The sequence below is a fragment of the Hypomesus nipponensis genome, chromosome 24 (assembly GCF_054491055.1).
Source record: "Hypomesus nipponensis isolate SF chromosome 24, ASM5449105v1, whole genome shotgun sequence".
NCBI lineage: Eukaryota > Metazoa > Chordata > Actinopteri > Osmeriformes > Osmeridae > Hypomesus > Hypomesus nipponensis.
In genome coordinates this window covers 11,401,159-11,416,599 of record NC_140384.1, presented here as the reverse complement: position 1 = coordinate 11,416,599, position 15,441 = coordinate 11,401,159, and the positions used below count along the sequence as shown (strand labels likewise).

The 15,441-nt window shown below is 51.2% G+C and overlaps 1 protein-coding gene across 46 annotated transcripts; it reads left to right on the top strand.

The window, feature by feature from the left end:
- Positions 1–21: 21 nt before the first annotated feature.
- cdc14b (cell division cycle 14B) lies at positions 22–15,411 on the top strand. 46 transcript variants are annotated; one of them, XM_084690045.1, is made up of 19 exons: positions 22–439; positions 1,816–1,906; positions 2,300–2,375; positions 2,680–2,772; positions 3,444–3,520; positions 3,666–3,732; positions 3,822–3,884; positions 3,983–4,070; positions 4,507–4,737; positions 4,849–4,987; positions 6,336–6,498; positions 6,690–6,787; positions 7,997–8,034; positions 8,159–8,255; positions 10,824–10,871; positions 11,093–11,209; positions 12,410–12,572; positions 14,271–14,336; positions 14,588–15,411. In XM_084690045.1, exons 1-19 carry the CDS (start codon positions 319–321, stop codon positions 14,606–14,608), a joined length of 1,857 nt encoding a protein of 618 aa, XP_084546171.1. In that variant the 5' UTR covers positions 22–318; the 3' UTR covers positions 14,609–15,411. The 46 variants fall into 46 exon arrangements, 29 of the variants coding, with proteins under 29 accessions (XP_084546171.1, XP_084546170.1, XP_084546168.1 ...); XM_084690044.1 differs by having other exon boundaries at positions 11,078–11,209; XM_084690042.1 differs by having other exon boundaries at positions 11,057–11,209.
- The last annotated feature ends 30 nt before the right edge of the window (positions 15,412–15,441 follow it).

Below are 15,441 nucleotides of genomic sequence, written 5' to 3'. Positions count from 1 at the left end.
AAATGATCCTTATTAGGGTTCATGGACAAGCAGGAGGAGAGAGAGAGAGAGAGAGGGGCGGCCAAACAAGTAGCTTACGTCACAGGCTGGGGATACAGAAACTTGCCCTGCGTTGAGACGTCACCATTAGAGAAACTGCTACCGGGAACATAGTCTACATTCTCTCTCTCATATACACACACACACACACACAGACACACACACAGCTGCTCCCCGTATCACGCACCAGCAGAAGAACCAGCGGGATGTCGAATTGAAGCTATTTTCCGCGCTCAGCGCTAGAGATCTCGCCACTCTATTTGGAAGTGTTCACCATGCATGCATAAAGCGAGGATGAAGCGCAAAAGCGAGAGGAGGCGGCTCGAGTCAAGGAAAAAACGCTGTGCAGCTAAGAGCTTAGAGGCGGAGCAAAAGTCCGACATTTACATAACTATAACAGGTAAGACTGCGGAACGAACCCGTAAACTCCGCGCACGGCCTGGCAGCGGTGTTTGCTTAGCCAGTGTGTGTGGCTACAGATTATTTACGATACACCAACAGTTCATCATTTTCAGCTTTTTGATCTAAAATGGCGACACCATCTGTTACTGTTGGTTAGTACAAGTGTTCATTTAAATTGTCCACGGGACCACGTAGCCTACTCATTTATGTTGCTTGCTGCACTGGTGGTGGAGGACTGATTGCCTGTCACTAGCATCTTGGACATTGTTGCCCAGAGGAAACACTTATTTTGTCATTATTGAGTTTGGCTTAGTTGACGTGGACAACATAAACTGCAGCATTGCAGTGGGTCTGTTGACATCGACGGAGGCCTAAAATGGGGCCCATGACGTGCACTGACCGTTCACAAAATAGTATAATTTACTGTCAAACCAATCTCGTTTAAAACTTTGGCTGTGCTCGGGAATCGCGAGAACTACAAAGAGTTCTGACGGGAAGGGATAATAGTTTCCTATTGGCCAAGCGACACAATTCTCCTAGCAACGGCTCGGGCAACCTTCCAATTAGAATGTCGTATATCTCTCGATGCAGAACTTTAAAAACGCTATAACGAGAAAGCGGGTGATTGACGTGTTTACCGTACAATAGAATTGCGTCCTCTTTTCTTCGAGCCAATAGCGTAGCGCGATTGTTACTATGACTCGATGGGCGGACCCCTAGAGTTTTCTTCCAAACTCATTTTGAGCACAGTGCGCACCTTCCGTGCTGGGCTGTCAACACTTATTTTCTTCGCCAAGCAAGCTGTAGTTTTTAGTCCGATTGTCTAAAATCCGTGTTTACGATTGAAAGATAAACAGGACGAATCCAGATCAGTAGTTTAATAAGTTATACAGCTTCCTGAAGAAGGTTTTTTTCCAGAACTTCGAGTGCGTAGTTGAGTTGTAGGCTACTTGTGATCTTGCATTGATTGGAGCTTTTCCACTGCAAGGCTCCTAGAAATTCTTAGGGCTGCATGTCTTAGATGTTTAGAGTTGGCTAAAGTCGCAATCAAAATGACTGAGGACTATATTACAAGTAAAAGCATTGAATTAATAAAAGGTAAGTGTCTATTCTTAAAACCAATTAGCCCTTCGTCGTCAAAAAAGCACTGAATAGCTTAAACGAAACGGATGGTTGTAGTTAGCTAGCTGAGTGTGTTGCAAGAGAAAGGACATTATTCATCGGGGGCATCTCTGTTAATGAGATTCAAACTTAAACAAAGATGGCACATGTTGTTTTTTCCCCCTTCTCATTGCACACACTTATTTGTTTGTGTCTGTTAGCTTGCCCGCGTCTGCTTCTGTCACATCCGCATGCCTTCGTCTGCTCCTGCAGGTCAACTCTATTTTGCCATTCTGCCCCAGAAGACCAGAAGTACTTGCGAAAGGCACTGCTTCTGCATAGACGATGAGCTGTCTTACGAGAAGTAAGTTGTTATTATGACAGGCTAAGTTGTTACCCAGTTACAATCGTTCAAGATGGTGTGTTCTCCTAAGGACTCGGCCACTGCCCACAACTTTGAAGGGTGTGTGTTTACACTTGACAACTGTACGCAAGCATTGATTTAGTCTTTATCTGTGGCGATAAAAATTACAGAGAACAAGTTGGAACATGCACCCAGGGCCAAGTGCTGTCTGCAAATCTCGCAAAGAGTAATAAATGATATAGTGGAACAAAACAAAAGTAATTTATAGTAAACGCACCATGTGTTAAACTAGCTGAATGCCGACTTATGCATCATGCGGCATCACTGTTTGATGACTAAGGTGTATTTGAGAGTCTGCAGAGCGTGTAACAGACTCCTGGTGTGTTCTTCCAGCTTCTACGCGGACTTCGGACCTCTCAACCTGGCCATGTTTTATCGCTTCTGTTGCAAGCTGACAAAGAAGCTGAAGGTATGCCCAGCCAATCACCTCTCACCCACAGAGCCATCGATCCTGGTAATCCTAACCAAACAGTTGGTGTCCCATCTCTGCAGCAGAGGTGGGACAAGGTGAAACCTTTTTGTAATGCAGCTTTGATACACTCGTCCATACAAGCCAAGCTTATCAACAACGTAACACTATTCCTCAGTTCATAACAGTTCATAAACACTTCACTTCAGAGAGCCTCCATGTGTTAGCACTCAGGCCTCTGGGCTGTATGGATGTGTGTCAGTTGCTGTTCCCCTCCTGACTGTCTCCCTTGCGTATTGGCCAGTCCTTCTCCCTGGCCAAGAAGAAGATCATCTTCTACACCTGCGGAGACCAGAAGAAGCAAGCTAACGCGGCCTATCTCATCGGCTCGTATGCGGTAAGCGAACCGCCCGGACCGCGCCGGCCTCACACTTCAACTGGAGTCTGAAGCCAACTGAAGGCTGCACGGTGCTGATAAACACAGCCTTTCTCTTGACTCTGGTCAACATAATACTGTTAGAACTCTGCACTTCTGATACTATTCTGCTGTACGTTTTGTGTGTGCTATTTGTTTGTCGCTTGGATGAAAGCGTCGGCTTGCTGAATGAATTGTTATGAGTCTAGGAGAGGAGGGATGAGTCTAAGGGAGGAGGGATGAGTCTAGGGGAGGAGGGCTGAGTGTAAGGGAGGAGGGATGAGTAGGGGAGGAGGGATGAGTCTAAGGGAGGAGGGATGAGTCTAAGGGAGGAGGGATGAGTCTAAGGGAGGAGGGATGAGACTAGGGGAGGAGGGATGAGACTAGGGGAGGAGGGCTGAGTCTAGGGGAGGAGGGCTGAGTCTAGGGGAGGAGGGCTGAGTCTAGGGGAGGAGGGATGAGTCTAGGGGAGGAGGGATGAGACTAGGGGAGGAGGGATGAGACTAGGGGAGGAGGGCTGAGTCTAGGGGAGGAGGGATGAGTCTAGGGGAGGAGGGATGAGTCTAGGGGAGGAGGGATGAGACTAGGGGAGGAGGGAATGTTGGTGACGAGGAGGAGAGCGCTGTGTTGACTACTGAGCTGTGTTGGTCCAGGTGATGCACCTGCAGATGAGCCCCGAAGAGACCTACGGGCTCCTGGTGTCCAGGAACTCCACCTACCTTCCCTTCAGGTAAATGCTCGCAGAACACTCCTGCACACGTGTGCACTTTCTGTGTTTAGCTTGTTTGGGTTTTTATTTCAAGTACAAACTATGCAACTGCCTTTACAAAACCAGAATTAATTATGAATTGTGTTCATTTTTATTTTCTTTACAGAGATGCCTCTTTTGGCACCTGCCTGTACAACCTTAACATTCTGGACTGCCTCCGAGCCATTCACAAGGTAAGGCTGACCACTAGACACTTCTCAATCTGTAGCTAGTCACCATCACGTCTCCACACCATCACGTCTCCTAATGATGTGTTCTCCAGGCGTTGCAGTTTGGCTGGCTGGATTTCTCCAAGTTTGACGTGGAGGAGTACGAGCACTACGAGGTAACAGTGAGTGTGTGTGTGTGTGTGTTTGAGAGTGTGTGTATGAGAGGGAGAGAGACATCCAGAGTGCCGGACTTTCTGGGTTCCCTGTGTTGCAGAGAGCGGAGAACGGAGACTTCAACTGGATCATCCCCGGGAAGTTCCTGGCCTTCAGTGGCCCTCACCCCAAAAGCAAGATGGAGAATGGTGGGTGGCCTGGTCTGGCAGCATCTCTGTTGTGTCATGAGTCTGGACTGGAGTTGGTCAGTCTGGTCCAGAGGGCCCAGCTGGACCTTGGGTCACCCGTGGATCTTTCCACTGTTTCCATGACATCGCAAAACAGAAACCACATTTCAGTTTCCTACATTTTGATTTTATAAATACAGGTGGACAAATGGTTTCCCACACAATTACATGCCTTTAAGGCATGTCATCTGTTTCAGAGAGAGACAAAGATGAACGTATTCACCATAAACTGCTCAGAGTTCTGTTAAGTTAGCGAAATAGGATTGTCATGACTACCAGCCTGGTTAAAACGTGTTTCTGAAGGAGAGCTCCTTTTCCTTTCTGTCTATCTTCCCTTCTCTTTTATTCTCTCTCTTCCATCCCCCCTTCTCCTCCCCACCTCCCTGCCTCCCCCCAGGCTACCCCCTCCATGCTCCAGAGGCTTACTTCCCTTACTTCAGGAAACACAACGTCACGACTATCGTCCGGCTCAACAAGAAGATGTACGAAGCCAAGCGCTTCGCGGCCGCGGGCTTCCAGCACCACGACCTGTTCTTCGTGGACGGCAGCACGCCCACCGACGCCATCGTCCGCCGCTTCCTCAACATTTGCGAGAACGCAGAGGGAGTCATCGCGGTCCACTGCAAAGGTGACGACACACCCTGTAGTCCAGCCCACATACAGTTTGTAGAAAATACTACCTCAGAAGTTACCACATCTCATCTTCCAGGCACAGTGTAACAGTGTCTCTGTGTTTCAGCTGGTCTGGGCAGAACGGGGACTCTGATTGGCTGCTACATGATGAAGCACTACCATGTGAGTGCGGCCGAGGCGATCGCCTGGATACGGATCTGCCGCCCTGGCTCCGTCATCGGGCCGCAGCAGAACTTTGTGGAGGAGTGAGTCTCCCTGCGCCGTGCATGTCCTCTCCATCCCCGCCCGTAACCAGGCCTCGTAACCAGGCCCCTATCCAGGCCCCTATCCAGGCCCCTATCCAGGCCCCTATCCAGGCCCCTATCCAGGCCCCTATCCAGGCCCCTATCCAGGCCCCGTGACCAGGCCCCGTGACCAGGCCCCGTGACCAGGCCCCGTGACCAGGCCCCGTAACCAGGCCCCTATCCAGGCCCCTATCCAGGCCCCTATCCAGGCCCCTATCCAGGCCCCGTGACCAGGCCCCGTGACCAGGCCCCGTGACCAGGCCCCGTAACCAGGCCCCGTGACCAGGCCCCGTGACCAGGCCCCGTAACCAGGCCCCTATCCAGGCCCCTATCCAGGCCCCGTAACCAGGCCCCGTGACCAGGCCCCGTGACCAGGCCCCGTGACCAGGCCCCGTAACCAGGCCCCGTGACCAGGCCCCGTAACCAGGCCCCTATCCAGGCCCCTATCCAGGCCCCGTGACCAGGCCCCGTGACCAGGCCCCGTGACCAGGCCCCGTGACCAGGCCCCGTGACCAGGCCCCGTAACCAGGCCCCGTAACCAGGCCCCGTAACCAGGCCCCGTAACCAGGCCCCGTAACCAGGCCCCGTAACCAGGCCCCTATCCAGGCCCCGTAACCAGGCCCCGTAACCAGGCCCCGTAACCAGGCCCCGTATCCAGGCCCCGTAACCAGGCCCAAGTTCTAGTGAGGACCAATCACAGATGGATATAATCAGCTCCGTGACATTTTCAATGGAAATTTGGAGCATTGCCATATTTAAGTATGTGGGTGTTCCTCCAACTACCATTGTATCTGTAACCATGGCTGTTAGGCCGAATCCCAATACTCCCCCTTACCCTTTCCCCTTACCCCTAACCCTTAGTTTACCCCTAGCCCTTGGCCCTCGAAAACTGAGGGGTAAGGGCTACATATCCCTAAGAAATGGGACGCCACTTGGTTACGGGTACGTCATCTAGCACGTATAGATAACTCCAAAACAAGTAGTGTTATGCACTGATATTACACGAAATTCGCTGCTACTGGAGTTTACTTAAAACTGTAGACATGCTAGTCAAAGAAATGCGGGAATGTTGTGCAATTCAAGGCTAAGGGGGAGTATTGGGATTCAGCCTTAGCCTCTAAGCTCGTCCATTAAAAAACAAACTTCCCTGTTCACATGGTCACATGGTCTTCAGATCTGTTAGGAAGGGCACTTAGTGATCATACTGTTGTTGGATTGGACCAAGGACATGGTGTTCTCCCATGATGCACTGCAGGCAGCAGAGGAGAGAGTGTTCACGTCTGGCTTGTCCTCCCATGATGCACTGTAGGCAGCAGAACAGCCTGTGGGCGGAGGGAGACGTGTTCCGGGAGAAGGTGCTGGGAGAGCGAGAGAACGGCAGGACGACGGTCACACGGATCCTGTCGGGGGTTGATGACATCACCATCACAGGGAGCAACAAGAACTGGTCGCCCCAGAGAGAGGAGGACTTGGTGGGTGCTTGCTGAGCCGAGTTCAGCTGGTGACACACTTCCCCCCCTGCAGCGAATAGCTGTCGGGAGGCAGGGTGTGAGAGTTGGTTGGCAAAGTGACTTGCGTAGATCGTCGTTAGCTTATCTTAAAAACCCAAGATGTTCTCTGCATTTCCTGGTTTGACGTGTCCCCCCCTGTCTTGTGCGGTCAGTACAACGAGGAGGACGAGAGGAACAGTCTCACACAGGGGGACAAGCTGCGGGCGCTGAAGAGCAAGAGGCAGGCTAGGGCCTCCACGGGATCCCTGTCGTAAGTGGCCCGGAAACTACATTTCCCACAATGCATCACAGCTTATTTGGGCTCAGTGCTGAAATCATATATATATATATATATCCCGGCCCAGCCTCCTTCCCCTCTCCCAGCCCAACCTCCTGTTTCTACTCAGCCAGACAGTTCTGTTTTGCTGATCTAACGCTGCAGTTCTGCCTGGCTTGACTCCCCGAGGACTGCAGCTGAAGACACTGGCTCCGTAGCTTAAAGTGTAGCTAAGCATTAACTATTCAGTTACTAGTAACCAATCCAATAGTTACTAGTATCTATTCTAGTAACTTTTCATGACATACTAGTACATATTTTTTAGTTACTTGTAAATAATCCAATTGTTACCAGTATCTATTCCCGTTTTACTAGTAACTTTTCATTAGATACTAGTACCTGTTAATTAGTTACTAGTAACTATTATGATGAGAGATCTCGAAACCAATAAGTACAGGTGTTTAACTCTTTCTGCTGTTTAGTTACACTTAAACTGGTTAGTGCTGTGTTCTGTAGTCGACCAGAATCAATCACAGGTTGACATGACACCTCAGGTGTCAGGTGTACGGTCAGGTGTCTGTAGCTCCTCGGCTTCTGGCTTCAGGACGTGTTGGTGTTCCTCTGGCCTGGATCCTGGCTTCTCAGGGCTTCAGGACGTGTTGGTGTTCCTCTGGCCTGGAGCCTGGCTTCTCAGGGCTTCAGGACGTGTTGGTGTTCCTCTGGCCTGGAGCCTGGCTTCTCAGGGCTTCAGGACGTGTTGGTGTTCCTCTGGCCTGGAGCCTGGCTTCTCAGGGCTTCAGGACGTGTTGGTGTTCCTCTGGCCTGGAGCCTGGCTTCTCAGGGCTTCAGCATGGCTGCTCTCTGTCCACCCTTCCCCTAACATCTCTGCTGTCTCTCTGAGGTCACTCTATCTAGGTCTACTCAAACAACCAGTATCAACCTAGAACAGTAACCAGTTGATGTTTGCACGTTATAAAGCTAACCGTAAAGCCTATTCAAGATCCCCGTAGTTTGATCTGAGCAGCCTTGGCTCCTCCCCCTCCACACAGCCTTGGCTCCTCCCCCTCCACACAGCCTTGGCTCCTCCCCTTACACACAGCCTTGGCTCCTCCCCTTTCACGCCCCCTTTCTGCCTGATGTGTTCAGGTGACTGGACTGAGGTGTGTGTATAAACTGTGTGTTTACCATGTGTGTTTGTACAAGGTGTGTGTACCTGTACCAGGTGTGTGTACCTGTACCAGGTGTGTATACCTGTACCAGGTGTGTATACCTGTGGGTTTTGTTGTCCTATGTCAGCCAGGCGCTAGTGTTCTGCTGGAGCCTGGTGGGGTGGGCCTGGCCTGAATGCTGCCTGCCGCTCAACAGGTAGCAGGGAACAGGTGACAGACAGAGACAGAAAGAGGGAGGGAGAGAAAAAATGGATGAAAGACAGAGGGGATGTGAGTGTTTCTGCATCCCGGAGGTAAGCGCATGTCACTTCCTGTCTTAACTGACGACCACTTCCTGTACAAGTTTTTTGCTGTGCTATGTGAATGGTATGGCTTACTGGCATGGCTAGCCCAGGGTGGACTGGGCCATGCTAGCCTGCTAGCCCAGGGTGGACTGGTCGCCATGCTAGCCTGCGAGCCCTGGGTGGACTGAGCCATGCTAGCCTGCTAGCCCTGGGTGGACTGTTTGCCATGCTAGCCTGCTAGCCCTGGGTGGACTGTTTGCCATGCTAGCCTGCTAGCCCTGGGTGGACTGGGCCATGCTAGCCTGCTAGCCCTGGGTGGACTGTTCGCCATGCTAGCCTGCTAGCCCTGGGTGGACTGGGCCATGCTAGCCTGCTAGCCCTGGGTGGACTGTTCGCCATGCTAGCCTGCTAGCCCTGGGAGGACTGGTCGCCATGCTAGTACACAGGTCACAGGCAGCTCTCTTGGACACGGAAAGAGAACACACACAGTCGCTTTGCTCAATGCAACCCACAGTATCTCCCCCACCTCCCACAGTATCTCCCCCCCATCCAATGGTCCAATGCCCCCACCTGAAGCCCCCACCTGAAGCCCCCACTTGAGGCCCTCACCGTCAGGGTGTGTTTGGTGTGACCGGCCCTCGTCCTGCATGACGTGTTGCTAGAGGGAACTTCTGAACTGACAGCATGTCCTGTGTCCTGCACATATTCCACGCATGATGCCCTCACTAAGGACGCATGACCTGCTGTACTCATGACTTGTGTGAATGTGTGTATCGTGAGGTATTGTCAGTGTTTAATGCCTGTTCTGCTCTCCACTGTGACTGGGTCTATAGCCGCCCGCAGGACTCTGAACCCTTCTCTTCTAGATAAACTGGGTTTCCGAGTAACAACTAACCCTGTCCATGAAGAGGTCCAGTAATCTGCCTGGAGGGTGTGGTTTTTTTAATTATTTGTAATCATTTCAAATGGTATTTGGACTCAAATGTTTTGGAGAAAGGCCCATGTCTCAGTGGACACACAGAACACCCCTAAATCCTTCACCATGTCGCCCCTCTCTCCTTGTGTTGTGCTCTGTGTGTCGCCCATCTCTCCCAGATGGCAGCTAGCCATGCTGCTCTGCTCCCTGAGCAGCCTTGCCCTGTGGTGGATTGTGTTTGGCTTCCCTCCCTTCCTGCTGCATTTCTGTCTAGACGGCTTAGGATTTCACTGAGGTCCGTCCCTCAAATCCTTCCCCCTTTCCCCCTTCCCCTCACTTCCCCTGTCTGCCTGGATCCTAACTGAGAATGCTGTAAGTTTCCCACCCCCCCACCAACACACACACACACACATTCCCAACCTCCTCTCTGTCTCAACATAAGAATTTCCCAGCCCTCCCCCCACCTACCCAACTCAGACTTCTTGGTTGCTATGTTCCTGCCCTTAAAATAAGTTGCCTTTTTAATCATTATTATGTATTTATTTATTTGCTATTGAGCTGGAGATTGTAGAGGGAAAGGTCTTTCCCACTAGCCTGGTCCTAACCAGACTGTCGTACATTTCATTCGTACAGAGAGTCTGGCCTCGCTCCATTGACAAGCGTTGACTCCCTTGTAGACGGGAACTCTGTTGAAGTTTAAAACTATTGGATCTGCCCAGAGCCACTCTGATCTGCCATAACCAATCGCTAGTGTTCGTCTTAGCCAACTCCTTCACCACTACTGTAACGGAGCTAGCTGCCTTAGCTGGAAAATCAAACTGTTCCCAACCCATGGGGAGGAGGGCCACAACATCATGGCCACCAACAAAACTCAGCTGAACTTGTTCTTGCTCCGGCTTTAGTTTATAGATATTCGGCAGCTTTGCCACAACGGACCGAATGGTTTCACTCACATCTTTCTCCGCCTCCATTACAGAACTACAACACAAACTAGCGCACGACATCAACGTCACCGTTCTCAGGCACGTTCGCTGATTCGCCGGTAGAAAATCAACCAGAAAAATCTGACTTACGTACCAAATGGCCAGACCTAGAACAGAAGCAAGATCCAAATGGAGCGGAAGTACGTAGGAGGGAAGAGCCAGGCTACTTTCACACAGCTTACTTGCAAATAATTCACCTTTTTATTGATTTGATGTGAATGTTTTGGTTTATTGGCCTCTGGGTGTGAGAGACTAGAATTCTACTTGTCTTGATTTCAAAGCAGGGCGTTTATATCTTTTGTATCAGTTGAGTATCATCCAGTGAAAACACTGAATGGCTGAACAGGGTTTGCTAGTCATGTATTGTTGCAGGTCAAACTTCTCAACACTAGATGGCGCCAGTTAGATGCGAGAATTAGGAAGTGGGCTTCTCTCTGCCAGTTTGCGTCTTTCACAGCTTTGCATCCTAACCCCTCATCCGATTACTGAGGGGAGTTCATGTTACTGTGGTCACACTCTGATAATCATGGTCCTGAGAATGTTTTGGATGAAACCGTGGCTGCTTCCTGTCTGCGCTTACATCTCTTATCACCCCTCCCTCCCCTCCCCATCACATTTTTCTATGCTGAAGTTTTATCCGTTTGCCTGTTTTGCCTTAACATTTTTTTTCCTCCCCAGACAAGAGGAGAACAAGGTTCACACCAGGTCATCATCACAGTCTCTAAGGTGTGTGTGTGTGCACTACAAAATACAGTACAAACTGCTTCTCAGATCCGTGACCCTGGCATTCCGTGTTCTGACTCCAGTGTTCCGTGTTCTGACTCCAGTGTTCCATGTTCTGACTCCTGTGTTCCGTGTTCTAACTCCAGTGTTCCGTGTTCTGACTCCAGTGTTCCGTGTTCTGACTCCAGTGTTCCGTGTTCTGACTCCAGTGTGCCGTGTTCCAGGATCATCCTGCAGTCCAGTGGACAGAGCGTCAAGGTCAGCCCCTCCCACTCCTCTGACGACTCCGACACCAGGAAGAGAACACGCACCTCACTTCCTGCCAACTGTGTCGGAGGCAGGTTTGTGTGGCCTCAGTCTTCCTCTCCTCCCCCAGTCCCTTTCCTCTCCTCTTCCTCCCCAGACTCTTCCCTCTCCCCCCCCCCAGGACCTTCCTTCTCCTCCCCCCAGGACCTTCCCTCTCCTCCCCCCAGGACCTTCCCTCTCCTCCCCCCAGGACCTTCCCTCTCCTCCCCCCCAGGACCTTCCCTCTCCTCCCCCCCAGGACCTTCCCTCTCCTCCCCCCAGGACCTTCCCTCTCCTCCCCCCAGGACCTTCCCTCTCCTCCCCCCCAGGACCTTCCCTCTCCTCCCCCCAGGACCTTCCCTCTCCTCCCCCCAGGACCTTCCCTCTCCTCCCCCCAGGCCCTTCCCTCTCCTCCCTCCCAGGACCTTCCCTCTCCTCCCCCCAGGACCTTCCCTCTCCTCCCCCCCAGGACCTTCCCTCTCCTCCCCCCCAGGACCTTCCCTCTCCTCCCCCCAGGACCTTCCCTCTCCTCCCCCCAGGACCTTCCCTCTCCTCCCCCCCAGGACCTTCCCTCTCCTCCCCCCCAGGACCTTCCCTCTCCTCCCCCCCAGACCCTTCCCTCTCCTCCCCCCAGGACCTTCCCTCTCCTCCCCCCAGGACCTTCCCTCTCCTCCCCCCAGGACCTTCCCTCTCCTCCCCCCCAGGACCTTCCCTCTCCTCCCCCCAGGACCTTCCCTCTCCTCCCCCCCAGGACCTTCCCTCTCCTCCCCCCAGGACCTTCCCTCTCCTCCCCCCCAGGACCTTCCCTCTCCTCCCCCCAGGACCTTCCCTCTCCTCCCTCCCAGGACCTTCCCTCTCCTCCCCCCAGGACCTTCCCTCTCCTCCCCCCCAGACCCTTCCCTCTCCTCCCCCCCAGGACCTTCCCTCTCCTCCCCCCAGGACCTTCCCTCTCCTCCCCCCCAGACCCTTCCCTCTCCTCCCCCCAGGCCCTTCCCCCCCCCCCCCCCCCCCCCAGGCCCTTCCCTTTCCCCCCTCCAACCCTCTCCAGGGTTGGGGGAGTGATGCTATGCAGGCAGGATGTTTGCTTTTAGTTTTATGTTACAGTTCTGAGGATATTGGAATTGATTTTAATGATGGTTATCATATGATGATTATATCAATGGAAAAGCAGAGCAGCTGGACTGACTGAGCTTGCTCCATCTGCACGCTAGTTTGTTAGCTTGAATTTAATCCCTCCCTCCATTCTTCCCCCCCAGCCCCCTGTCCCACAGTAGACTAGCCAGGTCGCTAGGCAGCTTGCATGTGGGGGCCTGCCAGAGGCAGCAGCCATGTGACCCCCCCAGCCTGGCCCCTGCTGGAGCCCCCGTTGGAGCCCCGTGCCCCGTTAGCATGACTCAGAGCCTGGTGGGGCCTCAGAAGGCAAGACCCCCTCCCCGCCTGCCTGGAACCCTGACACTCAGATGCAGGATGTCCTCTATAGCATTCACACTGCAATCTCTCTCTCTCTCTCTCTCTCTCTCTCTCTCTCTCTCTCTCTCTCTCTCTCTCTCTCTCTCTCTCTCTCTCTCTCTCTCTCTCTCTCTCTCTCTCTCTCTCTCTCTCTCTCTCTCTCTCTCTCTCTCTCTCTCTCTCTCTCTCTCTCTCTCTCTCTCTCTCTCTCTCTCTCTCTCTCTCTCTCTCTCTCTCTCTCTCTCTCTCTCTCTCTCTCTCTCTCTCTCTCTCTCTCTCTCTCTCTCTCTCTCTCTCTCTCTCTCTCTCTCTCTCTCTCTCTCTCTCTCTCTCTCTCTCTCTCTCTCTCTCTCTCTCTCTCTCTCTCTCTCTCTCTCTCTCTCTCTCTCTCTCTCTCTCTCTCTCTCTCTCTCTCTCTCTCTCTCTCTCTCTCTCTCTCTCTCTCTCTCTCTCTCTCTCTCTCTCTCTCTCTCTCTCTCTCTACTCTCCTCATCTCTCACTCTCTCTCTCTCACTCTCTCTCTCACTCTCACTCTCACTCTCACTCTCTCACTCACTCACTCCTCCTCACTCCTCTCTCTCTCTCTCTCTCTCTCTCTCTCTCTCTCTCTCTCTCTCTCTCTCTCTCTCTCTCTCTCTCTCTCTCTCTCTCTCTCTCACTCACTCACTCACTCACTCACTCACTCACTCACACTGCAATCTCTCTCTCACTCTCACTCACTCACTCACACTGCAATCTCTCTCTCTCTCACTCTCACTCACTCACTCACACTGCAATCTCTCTCACTCACTCACTCACTCACACTGCAATCTCTCTCTCTCTCTCACTCACTCACTCACTCACACTGCAATCTCTCTCTCTCTCTCACTCACTCACTCACTCACACTGCAAACTCACTCACTCACTCACACTGCAATCTCACTCACTCACTCACTCACACTGCAATCTCTCTCACTCACTCACTCACTCACTCACACTGCAATCTCTCTCTCTCTCACTCACACTGCAATCTCTCTCTCACTCACTCACACTCACTCACACTGCAATCTCTCTCTCTCACTCACTCACACTGCAATCTCTCTCTCTCTCTCTCTCTCTCTCTCTCTCTCTCTCTCTCACTCACACTGCAATCTCTCTCTCACTCACTCACACTCACTCACACTGCAATCTCTCTCTCACTCACACTCACTCACACTGCAATCTCTCTCTCACTCATTCACTCACTCACTCACTCACTCACACTGCAATCTCTCTCTCACTCACTCACTCACTCACACTGCAATCTCTCTCTCTCTCTCTCACTCACTCACTCACTCACACTGCAATCTCTCACTCACTCACTCACTCACACTGCAATCTCTCTCTCACTCCCTCACTCACTCACTCACTGCAATCTCTCACTCACTCACACTGCAGTCTCTCTCTCACACACGTTTGCTAGCTTCGTCCTCCCCGTCTCCCCCCCTCAGCCTGGCCCCCCCAGTGGTCATCTTACACGATTTGCTGTTGCTTTTCTGACCCATCTTGCAGCTTGACTGGTTTTCCTATATTTCCTGGTTGCAGCTTCCTGTGTTTACCTCCTCCGCTAACATTAATCAGAACCCCTCTTTCGTTTCTTTATCTCCTTCCCCTCTCCCTCCTTCTTTTACGTTCCCCTCTCTGTGACAGACGCACTGTGTCCAGAGGAAGAAAGCCCCGCTACTGTCTGCAGTCAGTACGCTTTACCAGATTATGGTATCTAGTATACTATCTACCTCAGTTCTGTTCGTCTCTCTTAGATCCAAACTGCTCACTTTCTCCAAATACAATACCCACGTGGGTTGAATGCATGTCTGAATGACCTGGAGTTTGACACCCTTTCGTATTGACAGGAAATGCATGTTTGAGTGAGAATGCTTCTAGATTTGGTAGTTTGTAAACAACACTGTCCTTACAGAGCCTGTGCTTCCGTAATTAGGTTTTTTTGTGTCTTTTTGTCCCTTCAGTCACTCCATACCGACGGCTAGAGCTCCTTTACTACGCTGACACAGGAAGTCCAGAGGACAGGAAGTCCACTCATAAAGATTTTGCATGTGGACATTTTGTTTTCAAGATTCTTTTTTGGTCTTTTTGAGAAAAGGATCTACTTTTTTGTGTGTACACTCTTAGTGAAAGGGAAGACTTTAATGATCATGATTCTCATTTTGAACAGTTAGGAGGACTATGTGATGTCAACGACTTATGGCCAACTCCTTTTTATAAATGTGAAATATCCCATACTGCACACTCATTACCTGGTGGCTTACACAATAGACATGATGCCATAGTAGATATTAATCCTTTACACAAATCTTACTTGTTTGGCTGGTGAGAATATGATTTTTTCCTTGCAAGAGTAATTTAGAAAGAGATTTAACTTTGTAAAGTTTCATTTTTGCTCATGCTCAGTGATTGTGCAAAGCCTTCTGGTCCCTGACAGCTGATAGAGGGATGATGTTTCTGCAAACCGCCACCCTCTCCCTCAGCGTGTTCCACCCCTCACTGTGTTCCACCCCTCACTGTGTTCCACCCTCTAGAAGTCAGTACAGCCCATCATCTACACTCTCCAGGCTAGTCGGATGCTAAACTGCTACTTTTACCTGTAAATAAGTCCATCTTTGATATACAAAAAACTATAATTTGTATTTTGTAAATATTTTGTACTTGTTTTATGAATCATGCTATCACAGTGATCAGTGAGCATGGACGTTAGAGAGACAGTCTTTTTCATCTGCCATGCACTTATTATACCTGATCAGAGTCCATGAAATAAACACACACTATAAACACACACTGCTCTTCTCATTGAATACACTTCTGT